Raw genomic sequence first — 21,838 nt, forward strand, 5'->3', positions numbered from 1 at the left:
CATGTCATGGTCCAGAAAAAGAAAAAAAAAAATTAATAAAAACATAAACCAGGAGACTAACTTGCCTTTCTGATTTTAAGTACTTATTTTTTAAAATAGATAGAAATACTTTAGTTAATTAAGTATTTTATAAAGCAGGAGCTCTAGTTTGATGAAATGTGAGGCAATATGCATAGAAATATAACTGAGGAAGAGAAAGGAAGTAGAAGTTATATGGGAAAAAAATCACATAAATATTGATATATTTATTAATATGTAGTCAATTGATTAAAAATATATGTATCTAACATCACAAGATATAGTTTAGCCTGATGGCAGTGTCATGCCATTTATTTAAGAATATCAGCATATCATAATCTGCCTTTATTAAAATACGCATTAAATTCCTTTCACTATTGGTCTTGGGTATTTGTCATTTTACTGTTAATGCCTTTATGCCTGGCAAATAGCTCTTTTTAAAAAATAGCTCTTATTTAGGGTAGCATATTTTAATTTATGCTAATATATTTAAAATATGACATCAGTTTGAAATTACTTGTTTGCATTTTATGAGGAGTAACACATAAGTGTTTTTCAAATAAAATAATTCTAGTCTCAAAAGGAAAGCTATGACAAAGTAAATTGTGTTATTTCCATAATAAAAATATATAGGAAACATGCAGACATTTGCATATAGTTCCTGAAATATTGCATACTGTCTTTGTCAGTGCTGGTAAATCCATTTCAAGGATGTTGCCCTTAGTCCATTAGTTTGGATAATGAACCCTATAAAGTACATTTATAACTTGTGGCACTGCAAGGAGATGGATTCTAATATTCATCGTTTTATCTAGACACATTGAGAGAAGGTCAATGGAGGGTTCTATATGATTCATTGTCCCAACACATTTCAGATGACAGAGACCTGATAATGTCCATGCATAAGTGTTTTCTTTATTTGGAAACAGCACTTGAAAGAAATCTTTCTATGATCATCCTTTGAAGTAAAGTGGAAACAGATATTAAAAAAGCTCTATCCCTCCCCCCGTTTTTTTTGGTTTAAAACATCATCACACTTGTTGCAAAATAGCTATTCTTGAACAAAAGAGAAAGCGACACTTAACAGAAAAACAAGCCTTTAGTGGCTTTATTAGGCTGTAAATAGTGGCTTTATTAGGCTGTAAATAATATAACAAGATACTTAATCAACTTTTCCTCCCCCTTTTCTTAGATCTGTTAAGAAAAAAAAAAAGCCTATTTTCTAAACAAAGAAAAATCTTCTATGTTCCTAAACATTAGAAAAGCTTATAGCATAATAGTTGTCCTAACTTTCCTCTTACTATTAATAGCATTCAAAATAAATATTTAAGTTCTAGTCCACACTTAATAGTTTAAAATAATTCAAAATAGCAACAAGAATATATATTCTGCAGTTTTGTTTAAGTTTTGTGTCAAAAATGTGTACTTGTGGGCAATTTTAAAATCTTCTCACAAATTAATTTTAGATTCAGGATTGGTAGCTAGCTGATTCTGTTTGTTTTCTTTATTATGTAATCATCAATGAAAACTTTTTTCTTTGCTTATCTTCTTTGTAGATGTAAAGCAATCATAGATCAGTATGGTCAGAGAATAATCTCTAAGCATTTCCTTGTGGAAGACAGTTATTTGTCTGAGAACACATGTGCACATGTGCAATACAGGTAAGGCACCCCTCCAGCCACTCTGCAAGGGAAGGTGAAACTTAGGGAAATTCATCTGTGTGGTTACATTGACAATTCTGTATGATTCTGTACTTCAAGTAAGATGCAAATGTATACCAAACAAAAGATATATTCAGTGTGTTACCACTGTTTTCTTATAAGGTCTGGTTTGAGGGGAATCTAGCCTAATGTTGACTCCATTGCATTAGCTGGGATCTGTCTGCAGGTCACACATCCTCCTTTGCTGAGCCAAGAAAAGATTAAAGCAGAACTTGACTTGGTTTGGGGAGGTGACACTTTTATCATGACTTAAATCTTTCAATGAAACTAGACCACTTTCTAACACCATACACAAAAATAAACTCAAAATGGATTAAAGATCTAAACGTAAGACCAGAAACTATAAAACTCCTAGAGGAGAACATAGGCAAAACACTCTCTGACATACATCACAGCAGGATCCTCTATGACCCACCTCCCAGAATATTGGAAATAAAAGCAAAAATAAACAAATGGGACCTAATTAACCTTAAAAGCTTCTGCACATCAAAGGAAACTATTAGCAAGGTGAAAAGACAGCCTTCAGAATGGGAGAAAATAATAGCAAATGAAGCAACCGACAAACAACTAATCTCAAAAATATACAAGCACCTCCTACAGCTCAACTCCAGAAAAATAAATGACCCAATCAAAAAATGGGCCAAAGAACTAAATAGACATTTCTCCAAAGAAGACATACAGATGGCTAACAAACACATGAAAAGATGCTCAACATCACTCATTATCAGAGAAATGCAAATCAAAACCACTATGAGGTACCATTTCACACCAGTCAGAATGGCTGCGATCCAAAAGTCTACAAATAATAAGTGCTGGAGAGGGTGTGGAGAAAAGGGAACCCTCTTACACTGTTGGTGGGAATGCAAACTAGTATAGCCACTATGGAGAACAGTGTGGAGATTCCTTAAAAAACTGGAAATAGAACTGCCTTATGATCCAGCAATCCCACTGCTAGGCATACACACTGAGGAAACCAGAAGGGAAAGAGACACGTGTACCCCAATGTTCATCGCAGCACTGTTTATAATAGCCAGGACATGGAAGCAACCTAGATGTCCATCAGCAGATGAATGGATAAGCAAGCTGTGGTACATATACACAAGGGAGTATTACTCAGCCATTAAAAAGAATACATTTGAATTAGTTCTAATGAGGTGGATGAATCTGGAGCCTATTATACAGAGTGAAGTAAGGCAGAAGGAAAAACACCAATACAGTATACTAATGCATATATATGGAATTTAGAAAGATGGTAACAATAACCCGGTGTACGAGACAGCAAAAGAGACACTGATGTATAGAACAGTCTTATGGACTCTGTGGGAGAGGGAGAGGGTGGGAAGATTTGGGAGAATGACATTGAAACATGTAAAATATCATGTAAGAAACGAGTTGCCAGTCCAGGTTCGATGCACGATACTGGATGCTTGGGGCTAGTGCACTGGGACGACCCAGAGAGATGGTATGGGGAGGGAGGAGGGAGGAGGGTTCAGGATGGGGAGCACATGTATACCTGTGGCGGATTCATTTTGATATTTGGCAAAACTAATACAATTATGTAAATTTTAAAAATAAAATTAAATTAAAAAAAAATCTTTCAAGCATACCTTATGGTGGTCATGTAGCTATATAAATGAGATTTATCCATGGAATCTGAGTCACTGATTAACTTTTCTGCATTACAGGCAGATCTCCAGGGCAATCTTGATTACAGATAGATCTGTTCTCAAAACAGATTCAGATCAACAGGTAATTCTAGTCCTGTACTCGTTGGTAACATGTTGCTAACTTAATCTACATGGTAATATGTTGTAAATTAATACAGGTGAAATAAAACATATTTTAAAAATATGTGCTAATAATATATTTAATGCATTTTAAAAATACATAATGGCAATTATGTAATACTTTTGGTTTCTTAAAGATTCCCTTCCAGTGGAACAACTAATTGCTCTTATGTAACAGATTTATTCTAGGAATATTGAAATCATCCTAGTTGTTTTGTTTTTTTTTTTTTACAACTATGAAATTGAAATTATATTATTATGGGAAGAAAAGCATTTAGAAACATTTAAAAATCTTGGATAAGATGAGGATGATATGGTTAGGTAGCATCACTGACAGTGAACGTGAATTTGACCAAACTCTGGAAGATAGTGAAGGACAGGGAAGCCTGGCATGCTGCAGTCCATGGGGTTGCAAAGAGTTGGACACGCCTTAGCAACTGAACAACAACAACAGCAAAAATCTTGAAGGAAAAGGCTTAATGGTAACCAGTCCTATAGCAGTGGTGGTAAGTTCAGTTAGGGGCCTCGTGTGAATGAGCATCAGCATACATTTTCAATTCAGGCTTTCCTCATCACCATGGTTCATCTTGGTACCCTCTTCCTCCTTATAACCACTGATGCTATCAGTGGAATCTTTATACCTGTGGTTTTTCCTTAATCTGAACACGTAAATTCCAAAAGAATGCCCCCTTCTCCTTCTGACAACAGTTTACGGGACTGATAAAATCAGCTTACTCAGTAAGCATGAATGTCAGATCTAGCTTGAATGCTACTGCTTAAGATAGGTTCTGAAATTTCCTTAAGTTGGAAACTTTCTATTTTATTAAACAAATATGTTAGTTTTAAGTGTGAGTGCAAATTCTTTCATTTAATCATTCAACAGAGAGTGAGTACCTTTCACATGCCAGGCAGTGTGCTAGATTCTGAGGAGATATTGCTGACCATGATAGCATCTGTCCCCTCATAGCTTGCAGTCTGTAGGATAGAGATTGTCTTTTGTTGTTTAGTCGCTAAGTCATGTTCGAGTCTTTTTCGACCCCATGGACTATAGCCCACCAGGCTCCTCTGTCCAAGGGATTCTCCAGGCAAGACTACTGCAGTGGGTTGCCATGCCCTCCTCCAGGGGATCTTCCTGACCCAAGGATCAAACCTGTGTCTCCTGCTTGGCAAGCAGATTCTTTACCACTGATTACTCCTTAAGAAAAAGGGTGTAGATCCCTCAGGGGGAATGAGACAGGCTGAGACCTGGGACCCTTTGCCGCAGTGCTTGCACCTGGACACAACTCTTCTTGATCAGCAAAATACAGAGAGACTATATGGGACTAAACTGTGTTCATACACAGTTGGGACAATTTCTGGACCCAAAAGATATAAAGAAACCAAAAAACCCAACTGCCACTTTTGAAGAGCCTGGAGCAAACACAGAGTGTTGGGAGCAAAAGCAGGGTACTGAGTATGCCCCCTGCACACAACGAAACAGAGATGGACAAGCAAAACACCTAAGCCACTTTTCTGGCCACATCTCCTGCATTGCAGGTGGATTCATTACCACCGAGCCACCAGGGAAGCCTGCGGATACAGATACAGACAGATAAATAGGAAGGACAGTTCAGCACGGCAAGTGTGAACAAGAAGTTGTAAAATCGTAGCACTCTTCATACTGTCGTATAATTGCCAGTTTACTTGTCTATCTCCCAGTAAACCATAAGCTTTGTGAATGGGTTGAAGAGTGACAGAGGCAGAAAAGTGAAGAGAGCAAAAAAGACACTTCTGTAGAAGCTAAGCTGGGAAGAGCAAGAGAGAGGACAGTGATCTCTGCTGAGGGATGTGGAAGTGAAGAGGGCATTTCTTTGAAGTGTTACAGTATATTTCAGCTGATGAGAATGGGGCCAGCAGAGGAGAGGTTGAAGATTCCCAGAAGAAAAGAAAGATAACTCATGCAGCAAGGTCCAGATAAAGGCTAGGGGAGATGGGATTCAGAGAATAGGTGAGAAACATTGTCCTTAGATGGGATATGTGACACTTTGAAATAAGAGGGTGAATGCATGAACACCTTGAGCTGCATGCACAAATTCTGGTAATTCATTTTTTATTTTTGTTCTGTGACAAATATTTTCTAATTTTCCTTTTTATGGCTTCTTAGATACACCCATCATTTAAAAATGGACATTTAATTTCCAAATACGTGTTTTGTAAATTTTATGTATTTATTCATTTATTTTTTGCTGTGCTGGGTCTTTGTTGCTGAATGTGGTCTTTCTCTAGTTGCAGTGAGTGAGGGCTACTCTCTAGTTTTGGTGCATGGGTTTTTCATTGCTGTGGCTTCTCTTGTTGTGGGCCACAGGCTCTAGGGTACAGGCTCAGTAGTTATGGTGCATGGGCTTAGTTATCCCTCAGCATGTGGAATCTTCCCAGACCAGGGATCGAACCTGTGTCCCCTGCATTGGCAGATGGATTCTTAACCACTGGACCACCAGGGAGGTCCTACATGGGTTTTTTTTTAAGTATCTTTGATATTAATTTCTTATTTTGATATTAATTTCTCATTTATTCTCTGCTTTATATCTGCTTTATTCTCTGCAATCACCATGTGTGTTTTTTCAGTCTTCTAACTATTGAGGCTTTCAATGGCTAAGTTAAAAATCTCTCTTGGTAAATGTCACATTGTGCTTAAAAATATGTGGCTTATTTCCAAATATATTTTGATATTGATTTCTGGCCTATTTTCACAGTGATAAGAGAACAGACTCTGTGATTTTAATACCTTTAGACTATAAAATTTTTGCACCTTGTTTCATGTCCCTGGATATGTTCCAGTGTCTCCTAGTTTATAGTTTGAGGGAACTTGAATAGAATTTGTATCTTGCTGTTGTGTGAAAATTGTATAAATCTTAATTATGGTGAATTAGTTCATGGTGCTTTTCCTTCTACTTTTCTGCATATTCATTTTCTTAATTTTTAAGAGTTTAATATTAAAACTCCAACCAAAAATCTTAATTTATCTACTTAAATATTTGTAATATAAAGTAGAACTGTATGTAACTTTGTATTTTCCATATCTCCTATAAATGTGTTATCATTCTTTCATAATTTAAAAAATCAAACTGACACAGAATAAAAATTTTTTAAAAAGAAAAAAAAAAGAGTGAATCTGGGAACATTTGTAGTCTTGGGAGTTCCCATCCAATGGGTTCTATTTTATTTTAAAAATTACAAGGTGAGGTCGTCTCCTGAGAATGGGGGTGTGAGTGTGGGAATGGGTCAGAGCTCAAGGAAAGGAGTAAAATAATCACCGTGGAAAGTGACCTGTCTCATGGTCAGATGACTGGGCAGTGTTGAGGGGTACAGCTGAGTCTGGAGGTCATGGGTTTACAGTAACATTAATCTGCTCTGATCTTTTCAACTCTTTCATTCTTTTACCCCCACCCAGCCTGCTCATTGACATGTTAAGAGAGACCTACAGTTCCTTGTTCCCTCTGTTTCCTCCCAGATTACCAGCGCCTTTCTGCCCTCTTCCTTTTCCATGTCCTAGACCACATGGTAGGTCTTACGAACTGCTTTTCCTTCAAAACCTTCAATTCCCATGTAATGTTCTTCTGTACCCACAGAGGTAAGTCCCATCCCTGGATGAAGCTCAGATCTACACTTGGAACACTAAGGGCTTATTTGGAAAACTGCAACCAGATAGACTGGCACAACCACAGTGTTGGTGGCACCAACCTCATCTGGCAGAACCCTGAGTACCTACCAACAGTTAGCTCCTCACTGGCCTCAAACAGCTCCCTGTCCCCTCAGAGCTAGTCTTAAGTTTTCACTATTTTTACCCACCCTTAGCCCTCTAACTTCTCCGTCACTTTGCTGAGAAAAGTAAGGACACCTCCAAAGCACAGTGGCCCTTGATCTCCTGCCTCACCATCCACAACTTACATACACAAGCATAGAGACTAATGAGGGAGCTCCCCTCCTTATCCAAGGCCAATCCCTTTTACAAGCGCCCTTGACACACACATGTGCCCACACCAACCTGTATGCCTGCTCTATCTCCTACATCTTCAGCCTCTCCCCACTATTGGTACCTTCCCCTCAACCTGTACACATGTATTAGCATTTTCTGTTCCAAAAATTAAAATAAAAAAAAAAAACAGAAAAATGCTCTTTGTGTTTGTACTTATTTGCAGCTAATATCCAATCTCTCCCCTACCCTTACAATATTTTTGAGATGGTATCTCTGCTTGCTGCCTCCAGCTCCTTACTTCTCATTATTTCTAGACCAACCTGGCTTCTACCTTCGTATTTTATTAATAACTTCATACTAGTCAGGACCACAGGACATTTTTGGGTTTTGTTTCCTAAGTATTTTCTGGTATGTTTGACAGTGTTGACAATTCCCTTTCTCTTGAAACTCTACTCCTTTGGCTATCATGACACTTTGTTCTCCTGGTTCTCCTCATAACTCTCTGGCTATTTCCTCTTGACTTCCTCTGTGGGCTCTATCCTCCTCTTAAATATCAGGCCACCTCAGGGTTCTAAGTACAGTCTACCATACCTCTTATTCTGCATGCTTGCCACTTGACTCCATGTACTTTTACGGTTTCCAACTCTGCATAGCCTTCCATGTCTATATCTCCTGGGACTGTTAGCCCAAAGGCCAAAATTCCTACTGGACATCTATCCCAAAGACCCCTCAAACTGAACATACTCAGAGCTGAACTCACCATCTACCCTCTCAAAACTGCTCATCCATTGCTTCCTACTTCCATGAAAGCACTGACGTCCTTCCAACATCTGCTCCCATCTCGGACATGTCGTGAGCCTCCAGGTCCTTGTCAGTATACTTCCTAGAAGTTGCCCCAGTCTGCTTTCCTCTCAATCCTTCTTCTCACTGCTCTGGTTTCAGAGCTCATCACCTCTTCCTTCTAATTGATTGTCCTGCCTCTCATCTTGTCTCCTTTAAATCTGTACTCTTACACAGCCATCAGAGAGATCAGTCTAAAATGTATATCTGGTCTGCTGTTTTTTGTTTCCTATATGTTTTCTTTTTTCTCGTTTTGAATTTTTGAATCATAAATAAATTGATGAGACTTAGAGGAAAGAATGGTGTGATCACTCACCTAGAGCCAGACATACTAGAATATGAAATCAAGTGGGCCTAGGAAGCATCACTACAAACAAAGCTAGTGGAGGTGATGGAATTCCAGTTGAGCTATTTCAAATCCTCAAAGATGATGCTGTGAAAGTGCTGCACTCAGTATGCCAGCAAAATTAGAAAACTCAGCAGTAGTCACAGGACTGGAAAAGGTCAGTTTTCATTCCAAACCCAAAGAAAGGCAATGCCAAAGAATGTTCAAACTACTGCACAATTGCACTAATCTCACACACTAGCAAAGTAATGCTCAAAATTCTCAAGGCCAAGCTTCAGTAATACGTGAACCGTGAATTTCCAGATGTTCAAGCTGGTTTTAGAAAAGGCAGAAGAACCAGAGATCAAATTGCCAACATCCACTGGATTATGGAAAAAGCAAGAGAGTTCCAGAAAAACATCTCTTTCTGCTTTATTGACTATGCCAAAGCCTTTGACTGCATCACAACAAACATTGGAAAAATCTTCAAGAGATGGAAATACCAGACCACATTACCTGCCTCCTGAGAAATCTGTATGCAGGTCAAGAAGCAACAGTTAGAACCGGACATGGAACAACAAACTGGTTCCAAATTGGGAAAGGAGTACTTCAAATCTCTATATTGTCACCCTGCTTATTTAACTTATGTGCAGAGTACATCATGTTAAATGCCAGGCTGGATGAAGCACAAGTTGGAATCAAGATTGCTGGGAGAAATATCAATAACCTCAGATACACAGACTACCGTTATGGCAGAAAGTGAAGAAGAACTAAAGAGCCTCTTGATGAAAGTGAAAGAGGAGAGTGAAAAAACCTAGCTTAAAACTCAATATTCACAAAATGAAAATCATGGCATCTGGTCCCATCACTTCATGACAAATAGATGGGGAAACAGTGGAAATGGTGACAGACTTTATTTTTGGGGCTCCAAAATCACTGAAGATGCTGATTGCAGTCATGAAATTAAAAGACGCTTGTTCCTTGGAAGAAAAGCTTTGACCAACCTACACAGTATATTAAAAAGGAGAGACATCACTTTACTGATAAAGTGATAAAGGTCCATATAGTAAAAGCTCTGGTTTTTCCAGTAGTCATGTATGGATGTGAGAGTTGGACTATAAAGAAAGCTGAGTGCTGAAGAATTGATTTTTTTGAATTGTGGTGTTGGAGAAGACTTGAGAGTCCCTTGGACTGCAAGATCAAACTAGTCAATACTGAAGGAAATCGGTCCTGAATATTCAATGGAAGGACTGATGCTGAGGGTGAAACTCCAATACTTTGGCCACTTAATGTGAAGAACTGACTCATTGGAAAAACCCTGATGCTGGGAAAGATTGAAGGCAGGAGGAGAAGGGGATGACAGAGGATGAGATTGTTGGATGGCATCACCAACTCAATGGACATGAGTTTGAGCAAGCTCTGAGAGTTGGTGATGGACAGGGAAGCCTGGCATGTTGCAGTCCTTAGGGTCGCAAAGAGTTGGACACGACTGAGTGACTGAACTGAACTTAGAGGAAAGAGTTAATTGTTGGTTTAGGTAAATTTTATGAAAGGGTTATTCAAGGATTGAAGGAATTACCTTTTGATGGCTTTTATAATCTCTCTGTGATTTAAGATATTTACCTTTTCAAGAGTTGAGACAAAAGACACTATGGTCGGGGGTCACTGATTATATGTGATAGTTGTCGGAATCAAAAGAAGTATTTAGATGTTGGTCCAATCCTTAAGATACCTTTTCAGTTATATACATGTTTTTAGTCATAATTGTTTGATAATAATTATGCAGCATTAGGGGCTTCCCACGTGGCACGGTGGTAAAGAATCCTCCTGCAATGCAGGAGATACAGGAGATATGAGTTGTATCCTTGGGTTGGGAAAATCCTAAAGGAGGAAATGGCAATGCATTCCAGTTTTCTTGCCTGAAAAATCCCAGGAACAGAAGAATCTGGTGGACTACAGTCCACAGAGTTTGAGTTGGGCATGACTGAGCACACATGCACACAACATTAGATCCATGTTTTACTGGCTCCTCTCTCTTTAATGCTGCAGTATGACATTTTTTTATCATAGCAGCAAAAGGAGCTGAGGAATATGGAGAAAACAGTTTTTGAGACATAGTAAATGTCCAAATGTATATACAGGTAGTGATAATAAGAAGGTCATGATTATCAAACAAATTTTATTTTCAGAACTTAAAAGCATTTCCTCTGTTGGCTATCAATATGATGTTGCCAGTTAAAATCTAAACATAATGCTCACAGGTAAAAGTACAAATAGGGCTTTATTTTTTGGCAGTGTTTCCTATAGAAAACAATATATTTTCCTCAGATTGAAGATTAAATTGAGAATTGGTATTGAAGTTTTTGGTTCTGTAGAGAAATATTTACCTGACAATTATTTAAAGTTTTTTAAATATAAAGCCGTATAGCAATTAGTGGTGCCTAGCACAGCATACTGCATATTAATGGAGTCCTTAAATTAATTTGAAGCCATTCATTTTGAAATATTTTGGTATTTGTTTAGCTGTAATTTGGTATATGCTGACATTAGTATCTTTGCACTTTTTTTTTTTAGGTAACATTTCAAAATTTTAGTACTCTATAACTTCTATTTTTAGCCCTTATGAATAATCAAATTTAATGTGCTGTGATTGAAACAATGAAGTGCATACAATTCAGAATAATGAATTGTACCTTTATTGTGCCTTTTGGGGGGGCACAATAAATTGTTTAAACCTTTGGAACAAATGAAGTAATTAATCACATCTTTTGAAAATATGTAGTAAGTGAAAGATTTAATAAATATTAAAGATATTTGAAATATTTATTGTCCACGAATTTTAGGACTGCAATATATATCATATATAAATATATCAATAGTTTGACACATGTGCATGCTTTATGTTTCAAATTTTGTTCTAAAATTCAATCCCACCAGCTAAAGTTTTTCAAACATCAATGAATGTTTGAAAAAAGATGTTTAGTTTGCTCTAATAATAAAATAATGAAAATGAGATCTAACAGCTATGTCTGATGTTTTGTTTCTGCTTTTTAGATTTCCATTTTAACAGTGCCAGCAGAGGAACCAGGAACTTTTGCTGTTCGAGTCATTGAGTTATGTTCATCAACAATGACATGCATGAAAGGCTCATGTAAGCACAATAGTCTGGTAGTTGGTCTTTTGTGTTTGTTTAGAAGGTAAAGGGGGACAGCTATTCTTATGGTTGTCAGGATTGTATTAATAGTTTTGCTACATACATATATTTTTTAATTCATAGTATTTGTTCACATCATGTAAGTCATACAGTAAGTCATTTCATACCTTCCCCTTGCCTCTGAACATTTCTAAAACTAAATCTTCACATGCACCATTGTTAAGCTATCTATCTGTTCTTCTACCTATGTGTATCAAAATTTCTGTCTCAACACTGTCAGTTATCATGCTGCCTACAACATATTTCTTAAAGATGTTTCAGTAAGTAAAATAAGCAAGTGTACATTGGCCATCACTATGCCTAGACCTAAACTGCATATTCATAGGGATTATTAAGGAACAGTTGACATTCCCGATTTGAAGTATTCATAATCTTACTGCACATCCAATGAAACAAGACAATATTAACTGAGTGCAGTGTGCTCTGGTAGGCATATCAGGGTAGCTAAAGATGAATACAACATAGCCCTGAATTTGGGGGACACACAGTCTAGTCGGACAGATATGACAAATACCTTAGTAGCTGTAAGAGGCAGATTATTAAAATATCACGAGAGGTACTGACAAATTAGACTCTAGATAGTCTTAGAAGGAAAACATAACAGTATCATTAGCTACGATTATTTTAAATTCTGTAAACTTATATTGAGTTTTACTACAACTGTTAACATGAATTATGAAAAGCTGAAGACTAATCTGATTTGGCCTAGTCAAGGAATATTTGACTATGCTTACAAGTGTAGTACTATTGCTTCCTAAAAGATGGTAAAAACGTGGTCAAACAAAGAGAAGTGGGAGCATGATGCCAACAGGGAGAGGCAAGCAAACTTAACCAGTATTGCTATAATCCTGAACTTCCATTTGAAAAAGTAGCTCAAGTTTTTCTCCTTTTATAGTGATATAGGTAAATCTTTACCATATTATTTTTCCCCCTATTACTTTAGCCAGTTTTTGTGTATGTGTCAGTTTATCTGTGTTAGCATATAAATTATGCAACTGCACTCATTTTGGATTTTCTAAATTGCATTTATTTTATGTTTGTGACTATTTTTTAAAATTTACTTTTATAGATTATTTTTCTATGTGAAATATTTTATATTCCCAGTCTTAATAATATACATTCACTGTTGACAATTTGGAAGATGTAAGAAAGAAAAGTAAAATTACTATAATCCTTCTCCTTAGAAATGATCAACACTTGATTATGTTTGTCTTTTTTTAGATGTGTATGCATATATATTTTCAATAAAATGCAATACTATTTATATACTGTTTATAACCTGCCTTTTAAAAAGACTTTAAAACAGCAAAAATCTTTTTGTAATTCTATGATATAATTTTCAATGATTGTGGATATGCCATTTTTATTTAATCCCATGATGTTGAGATTGTTTTGAAAAATTTTACTTAATAGTCCTATAAAAACCAGCCATTTTTATAGTAAATATTTATGAGCATCAATTATTTTTTGTAGGATTTTTTTTAGTGGAATTATTGAGTCAAAGTAGATTTTTTTAAAATTTTGGAATAATTATGGATTCATAGAATTTGCAAAGATAGTACACAGAGGTCGAACGTATCCTTCATCTAATTTTTTCCATTAGTTACATTTTACTAAATTATAGTGCAATATCAAAACCAGGAATTTGACATTGGTACAATGTGTGTATGCTTTTGCCATATAGATAATGGTTTTTGGTTTTCAAGGATACATTCAAGATTTTTCTCCTTAGTCTTTGAGTTTTAGAATTTTGATTATGATGGGTCTTGGCATTTATTTCTTTGGATTTATTCTATTTGAAATTTGTGCAGCTTCTAAAATCTGCAGGTTTGTATCTTTTTTTCAAATCTGTGAAATTTTTGTCCTTTATTTCTTTGAGTATTTTTCAGCAAACACTCTTTCTCCTTCTGGGACTAATATGCCATGACTATTGGATCTTTTCTTTTTTTTAATTAATTTATTTATTTTATTGGAGGCTAATTACTTTACAGTATTGTAGTGGTTTTTCCATACATTGACATGAATCAGCCGTGGGTGTACATGTGTTCCCCATCCTGAAGACCCTCCCCATCCCTCCCCATCCCATCCCTCAGGGTCATCCCAGTTCACCAGCCCTGAACGCCCTGTCTCATGCATCGAACCTGGACTGGTGATCTATTTCACATATGGTAATATGCTATTCTTTCAAATCATCCCACCCTCACCTTCTCCCACAAAGTCCAAAAGTCTGTTCTTTACATCTGTGTCTCTTTTGCTGTCTCACATATAGGATCATCGTACCATCTTTCTAAATTCCACATATCTGCGTTAATATACTGTATTGGTGTTTTTCTTTCTGACTTACTTTACTCTGTGTAATAGCCTCCAGTTTCATCCACCTCATTAGAACTGATTCAAATGCATTCTTTTTAATAGCTGAATAATATTCCATTGTGTATATATACCACAGCTTTATTATCCATTCGTCTGCTGATGGACATCTAGATTGCTTCCGTGTCTTATTGTAAACAGTGCTGCGATGAACATTGGGGTACATCTGTCTCTTTCAATTGTTGTTTCCTCAGTGTGTATGCCTAGTAGTGGGATTGCTAGGTTGTATGGCAGTTCTATTTCCAGTATTTTAAGAAATCTCCAAACTGTTCTCCATAGTGGCTGGACCAGGTTGCATTCCCACCAACAGTGTAAGAGGGTTCCCTTTTCTCTGCACCCTCTCCAGCGTTTATTGCATGTAGACTTTTTGATAGCCATTCTGACTGGTGTGAGATGGTACCTCATTGTGATTTTGATTTGCATTTCTCTGATAATGAGTGCTCAAACTACTGCACAATTACACTCATCTCACACGCTAGTAAAGTAATGCTCAAAATTCTCCAAGCCAGGCTTCAGCAATATGTGAACCGTGAACTTCTTGATGTTCACGCTGGTTTTAGAAAAGGCAGAGGAACCAGAGATCAAATTGCCAACATCCGCTGGATCATGGAAAAAGCAAGAGAGTTCCAGAGAATCATCTATTTCTGCTTTATTGACTATGCCAAAGCCTTTTACTGTGTGGATCACAATAAACTGTGGAAAATTCTGAAAGAGATGGGAATACCAGACCACCTGATCTGCCTCTTGAGAAATTGGTATTCAGGTCAGGAAGCAACAGTTAGAACTGGACATGGAACAACAGACTGGTTCCAAATAGGAAAAGGAGTTTGTCAAGGCTGTATATTGTCACCCTGTTTATTTAACTTATATGCAGAGTACATCATGAGAAACGCTGGGCTGGAAGAAGCACAAGCTGGAATCAAGATTGCCAGGAGAAATATCAATAACCTCAGATATGCAGATGACACCACCCTTATGGCAGAAAGTGAAGAGGAACTCAAAAGCCTCTTGATGAAAGTGAAAGTGGAGAGTGAAAAAGTTGGCTTAAAGCTCTACATTCAGAAAACGAAGATCATGGCATGCAGTCCCACCACTTCATGGGAAATAGATGGGGAAACAGTGGAAACAGTGTCAGACTTTATTTTTCTCGGCTCCAAAATCACTACAGATGGTGACTGCAGCCATGAAATTAAAAGACGCTTACTCCTTGGAAAGAAAGTTATGACCAACCTAGATAGCATATTCAAAAGCAGAGACATTACTTTGCCAACAGAGGTTCGTCTAGTCAAGGCTATGCTTTTTCCTATGGTCATGTATGGATGTGAGAGTTGGACTGTGAAGAAGGCTGAGCGCTGAAGAATTGATGCTTTTGAACTTTGGTGTTGGAGACTCTTGAGAGTCCCTTGGACTGCAAGGAGATCCAACCTGTCCATTCTGAAGGATATCAGCCCTGGGATTTCTTTGGAAGGAATGATGCTGAAGCTGAAACTCCAGTACTTTGGCCACCTCATGTGAAGAATTGACTCATTGGAAAAGACTCTGATGCTGGGAGGGACTGGGGGCAGGAGGAGAAGGGGACGACAGAGGATGAGATGACTGGATGGCATCACTGACTCGATGGACGTGAGTCTCATTGAACTCCAGGAGTTGGTGATGGACAGGGAGGCCTGGCATGCTGCGATTCATGTGGTCACAAAGAGTCGGAAACGACTCAGCGACTGATCTGATCTGATCTGATAATGAGTGATGTTGAGCATCTTTTTCATGTGTTTATTAGCCATCTGTATGTCTTCTTTGGAGAAATGTCTGTTTAGTTCTTTGGCACGTTTTTTGATTGGGCCATTTATTTTTCTGGAAATTAGCTGCAGGAGCTGCTTGTATATTTTTGAGATTAATTCTTTGTCAGTTGCTTCATTTGCTATTATTTTCTCCCATTCTGTAGGCCGTCTTTTCACCTTGCTTATAGTTTCCTTCATTGTGCAAAAGCTTTTAAGTTTAATTAGGTCCCATTTCTTTATTTTTGATTTTATTTCCATTACTCTGGGAGGTGAGTCATAGAGGATCCTGCTGTGATTTATATTAGAGTGTTTTGCCTATGTTTTCCTCTAAGGAGTTTTAGTATTTCTGGTCTTACATTTAGATCTTTAATCTGTTTTCAGTTTATTTTTGCTTGTCAGTAAAGCTTTTGATTTCTCCTTCACATCTGAATGAGATCCTTGCTGGGTAAAGTATTCTGGGTTGTAGGTTTTTCTCTTTCATCACTTTAAGTATGTCCTTACATTCCTTTCTAACATGAAGAGTTTCTATTTAAAGACCAGCTGTTATCCTCATGGGGATCCCCTTGTGTGTTATTTGTTGGTTTTACCTTGCTGCTTCTAATATTTCTTCTTTGTACTTAATCTTCATTAATTTGATTAATATGTGGCTTTAGGTGTTTCACCTTGGGTTTATCCAGTTTGGAACTCTCTGGGTTTCTTGGACTTGGTTGGCTATTTTCTTCCCCATTTTAGGGAAGTTTTAAACTATTGTCTCCTCAAGTATATTCTCATGGCTTTTCTTTTTGTTTTCTTCTTGTGGGATTCCTATGATTTGAACGTTGGGGCGTTTAACATTGTCTCAGAGGTGTCTGAAGTTGTCCTCATTTCTTTTAATTGCTTTTTCTTTTTTCTTCTGCTTCATTTATTTCCACCATTCTATCTTCCACGTCACTTTTCATATCTTCTGCCTCAGTCATTCTACTGTTGGTTCCCTCCAGAGTCCTTTTGATCTCAGTTACTACATTATTCATTATTGATTGACTCTTTTTTATTTCTTCTAGGTCCTTGGTAAACATTTCTTGCAACTTCTCAATCCCTATCTTTAGTCTATTTATCTGCAACTCCATTCTATTTTCAAGATTTTGGGGGTCATCTTTACTATCATTATTCTGAATTCTTTTTCATGTAGACTCCCTATCTCCTCCTCTTTTGTTTGTTTTTGTAGGCATTTATCATGTTCCTTTACCTGCTGAATATTTCTCTGCCTTTTCATTTTGTTTAGATTGCTGTGTTTGGGGTGCCCTTTCTGTGTGTTTGAAGTTTGTGGTTCCTCTTTGTGGAGGTTGCTCCCTGTGGGTGGGGTTGGACGAGTGGCTTGTCAGGTTTTCCTGGTAGGGGAGCTTGTGTCCGTGTTCTGGTGGGTGGAGCTGAATCTCTTCTCTCTGGAGTGCAGTGAAGTATCCAGTAGTGAGTTTTGGAGTGTCTGTGGGTTTGGCATGTCTTTGGATAGCCTGTACTTTAATGCTCAGGGCTGTATTCCGGTGTTGCTGGAGAATTATCCTGATAGGTCTTTCTGTGGAACTTGGCTCTTGGGTGGAGCTTGGTTCCAGGGTAGGTATGGAGGCTTTTGGATGATCTGTTGTCTCTTAATTTTCTCTGGAATCAAGAGTTCTCTGATGTTCTCGAGTTTGGATTTAAGCCTCCTGCCTCTGGCTTTCAGTCTTATTCTTACAGTAGCCTCAGGACTTCTCCATCCATACAGCACAGATATAAAACATCTATGTTAATGGTAAAAAAAATTCTCCACAGTGAGGGACACCCAGAGAGGTTCACGTAGTTACAAGGAGAAGAGAAGAGGGAGGACGGAGATAGAGGTGACCAGGAGGTGAAGAGGGGGAATCAAAAGGAGAGAGAGCAATCAAGCCAGTAATTACACCCCTAAGTGAAAATGGATACTGAAGATTAGATTCTTAAAGGTTCAGTTCAGTTCAGTCACTCACTCATGTCCGACTTTTTGAGACCCTGTGAACCACAGTACACCAGGCTTCCCTGTCCATCACTAACTCCCAGTGTCCACCCAAACCCATGTCCATTGTGTTGGTGATGCCATCCAACCATCTCATCCTCTGTCGTTCCCTTCTCCTCCTTCCCTCAATCTTTCCCAGCATCAGGTTCTTTTCAAATGAGTCAGCTCTTTGCATCAGGTGGCCAAAGTATTGGAATTTCAGCTTCAACATCAGTCCCTCCAATGAACACCCAGGACTGATCTCCTTTAGGATGGACTGGTTGGATCTCCTTGCAGTCCCAGGGACTCTCAAGAGTCTTCTCCAACACCACACTTCAAAAGCATCAATTCTTTGGTGCTCAGCTTTCTTTATAGTCCAACTCTCACATCCATGACTACTGGAAAAACCATAACCTTGACTAGATGGACCTTTGTTGGCAAAGTAATGTCTCTGCTTTTTAATATGCTGTCTAGGTTGGTTATAAGTTTCCTTCCAAGGAGGTAGTGTCTTTTAATTTTCATGGCTGCAGTCACCATCCGCAGTGATTTTGGAGCCCAGAAAAATAAAGTCAGCCACTGTTTCCACTGTTTCCCCATCTATTTGCCATGAAGTGATGGGAGCAGATGCCATGATCTTAGTTTTCTGAATGTTGAGCTTTAAGCCACCTTTTTCACTCTCCTCTTTAAAGGTACAAAATTGATACAAATACCAAAAAGCAAAGATTAAAAATCTAGAGTAGAGTTTAGACTGTGAAAAATACAATATTAAAAATACAAAACAAAATCAATCAGAAAAATTATTTAAAAAATATGAAATTTGCTTTAAAAATAGGGTATTTTTTTACAATGTAATAGATTGTAAAAATGAAAATTATATGAGTAATAAAGAACTTAAAAGTTAAAAAAATTTTAAATTAAAAAATGATAATAATTAAAATATATCTAGAAATTTCTCTGGAGTTGTTGAGGGCAATGTGGGGTCAGTTCAGTTTAAGATAGTTCTTGCTTACAGCTTATACTTCTCAAGGTTTGTAGGTCCCTTCCAGTGGTTAGTCAGTGCCAACTACAGGGTTTTTATCTGTTGCACCTGTCACTTCCAGAGCAGTTCCCTCTTCTTTGTTTATTTTGGCTTTCTCAATTTGCAAGTCTCTTCAGTGTCTAATTTCTGCACTGACACAAGGGGGCGAAGATGGTCACTTATTTATGCTCACTTGTTCAGTTATATTGTGGGAAGGGAGGAACCTTGCAAACATATATCACTGGCGTGTGTGGGGAGTGCTCGCAATGTATGGACCACACTGGATTTGCCCCACTTATGGTGTGTGTGCTTTCCAGGTCTACACTGCTCAGCCTCCAGGTTGCTCTGCAGAGGAACTGTCCAAAGTAGGCCCTGAGTTGCATGCACTTCCCAGGTCTAAGCTGTTCAGGTTGAGGTTCTCAGGTACTCCACAAAGGCACAGACTTGGTTAGGAATACATTTTGTGCCCTTTCCAGGTCCGAGCAGCTCAGACGACCAGGTGCTTGGCCAACACACTGTACCAGGTGGGCTGTGCATCTTAATTACCTCCTGGGTCCCAGCCCCTCCGTTTCCCGGGTGCAGAGCAAGGGCACTGTCTCAGGTGTGCTGTGTGTCTCCTCTGGGGAGCTGATCTCTGGCTGCAACCCTCCTGGCAGATATCAAGAGTCCAGGAACCCAGGAAGACTTGGGAGCAACTGGGAGCAACTGGGAGCCTGCTCACAGTTTGGTGGAGGATGCCGTCTCTGGAGCCAAGATTGCCGCTTGCCTTCCGGCTCTGGCGCTAGCCCGCCTGCCTCTCTGCCTCTGTCAGCGGGGGCGGGGCTGGTCTGCAGCTGGCTAGCTCTCCTTTGGTATTTGCTCAGTCCTTTGTTCTGTGTGCGGGCCAGGCTGCGCCTTAGCTTAGAGCATTCAGAAGTTGTTTTGAGAAGTTGCTCAGCATTCAGATGATCTTTTGATGAATTTGTGGGGGAGAAAGTGATCTCCCCATCCTATTCATCTGCTATCTTAGGACTGCTCTTGTCTATTAGATCTTTACATTATACTTCCACATGTCTCTGAGGCTCTGTTCATTTTTTTTTAATTCAAAAATATTTTGATATCTATTGAGAGCAATGTACCCTGCTAGACACAGTGAATTATACGAAGGAATATAGCCCAATTGGTAGCAATGAAAAGATAGTACAAAAGCAAGAAGAGTGCAAAGTACATGTATTTCTGTTCATGTTCATATAGTCTATTTTCTCTGTTTTGTACATTTTGTGCCATTTCTACAGTTCTACTTTTAAGTTCAATGATTCTTTCCTCTGTGCATTCCATTCTGCTGTTGAACCTATTCATTATGTTTTAAAATTTCAATTATATTTTTTAGTTTAAAATTTTCTGTTTGATTCTTCTTTAAATCTACTTGGTGCTTGTGGAATGCATCAGGATTTTCAGAACTCTAATCAAGAAAGAGATATCAGGAGACTACTAATCCAAGATAGATTAAAACAAGAATTCTTTATCATTACCAAGATGAACTAATGAGTGATGGTTGTGACTTTTATTTTTTAGAATACTATTGATGTTTTAATGTTCTTTTTTTCTGGATTGAGGGAATCCTTTTTTTCTTTTTTTTTCTAATTTAAATTCATTTATTTTAATATATATTGTGCTTTTGTAAACAGATATGAACAATTTATCTTTTCTCAAAAAAAAAGCTTTTCTACTTGTTTCCTAACGCTTTCTCTTTCTTTGTTGAGACTGTCTGTCATTTCATTTGTTTCCTGCATGTTTGTAATCAATCACTGATGCATTTTTATGATGGCTACATTAAATCTTCAGACAAATACAGCAGCTGTGTTGTTCTGATTGCCTTTTCTTATTGAAGTTGAGGTTGTCCTGGTTTTTGGTAAAATGAATATTTTTTTATTGCTACCCAGATATTTTTGTTATATAATGGGACTTAGATCTTATCTTGGGCTTCCTCTGACACTGTTCTGGTAGCGAAAGAGAGTATTCCCTTGTTACTGCCAGCTGATAGTGGAAGTCCTGGTTCCCTGCTTGGCCCCTGCTGGCATGCAGAAATTGGAGCATTTCCTTATTACTGCTCAGTGATTGTAATCTCCAGTAGGCCTCACTGATTCCACTCTGGGTAGGAGGAGCAGCAGTGCTTCGATACTGCTCCACATGGCCTCAATGACACCATGGGGACAGGATGTGGCTTTATTACTTGCGCATTGGTGGCTTATTCTGACACCACCCCAGCGGGGCTGAGGAGCTGTCTTCTTTATTGCTGGATAGGGGTGAAAATCCAGGATCGCATCATGGTCTCTGCTGATATGGTAAAGGATGGGGGGACTGCTTCTCCTGGTAAATCCTGGCTCCCTACTTGGCCTTCTTTGACACCACCCTACCAGGGATGTTGGGACACTTCATTATAACTTGGTGAAGAATGGAAGTCTACATAAACTCCTTATTCAGGCACTAATGGTGAGTGTAGATGTGGGGGCCTTGTTTTTTTTTTTTTTTTTTCCTGCAGTGTTCAGCTGTGGTAGAACAATTACTGTCTAAAAGTTTTCTGTCTTGCTAAGTTGCCCCTTTCCTGATATTTTGACTAGAGAGAGGCAGGCTTTTGTTGGGGCTTTGTTTGTCTGAGTCCACTGATGTTTCTGGGTGGCCAGTTTTTCTGGTAACTACTCTGGGATATATGAGGCAAAAAGAAAACTCAGGGAACTCTGCCATTTTGTTCCTTTGGTGTCAAGGTCCCTTGCTGGTCTGCTTTATTTTCTTTACTTCAGAATTTTCTTATGTTCATTTTATATATTATATCTAAGATTTTTAACTCT

The 21,838-nt window shown here is 38.2% G+C and overlaps 1 protein-coding gene across 4 annotated transcripts in view; it reads left to right on the plus strand.

The window, feature by feature from the left end:
- The window catches only part of CHM (CHM Rab escort protein), a 249,791-nt gene that overhangs the window by 177,309 nt on the left and 50,644 nt on the right, over window positions 1–21,838 (plus strand). For all 4 annotated transcript variants that reach the window (NM_001205389.1, XM_059883413.1, XM_059883414.1 and 1 more), the window contains 3 exons: window positions 1,575–1,679; window positions 3,425–3,488; window positions 11,701–11,797. In NM_001205389.1, the coding sequence (NP_001192318.1) occupies window positions 1,575–1,679; window positions 3,425–3,488; window positions 11,701–11,797 (266 nt within the window). The remainder of the gene's footprint in view (window positions 1–1,574; window positions 1,680–3,424; window positions 3,489–11,700; window positions 11,798–21,838) is intronic.

Source organism: Bos taurus, chromosome X (genome assembly GCF_002263795.3).
Source record: "Bos taurus isolate L1 Dominette 01449 registration number 42190680 breed Hereford chromosome X, ARS-UCD2.0, whole genome shotgun sequence".
NCBI lineage: Eukaryota > Metazoa > Chordata > Mammalia > Artiodactyla > Bovidae > Bos > Bos taurus.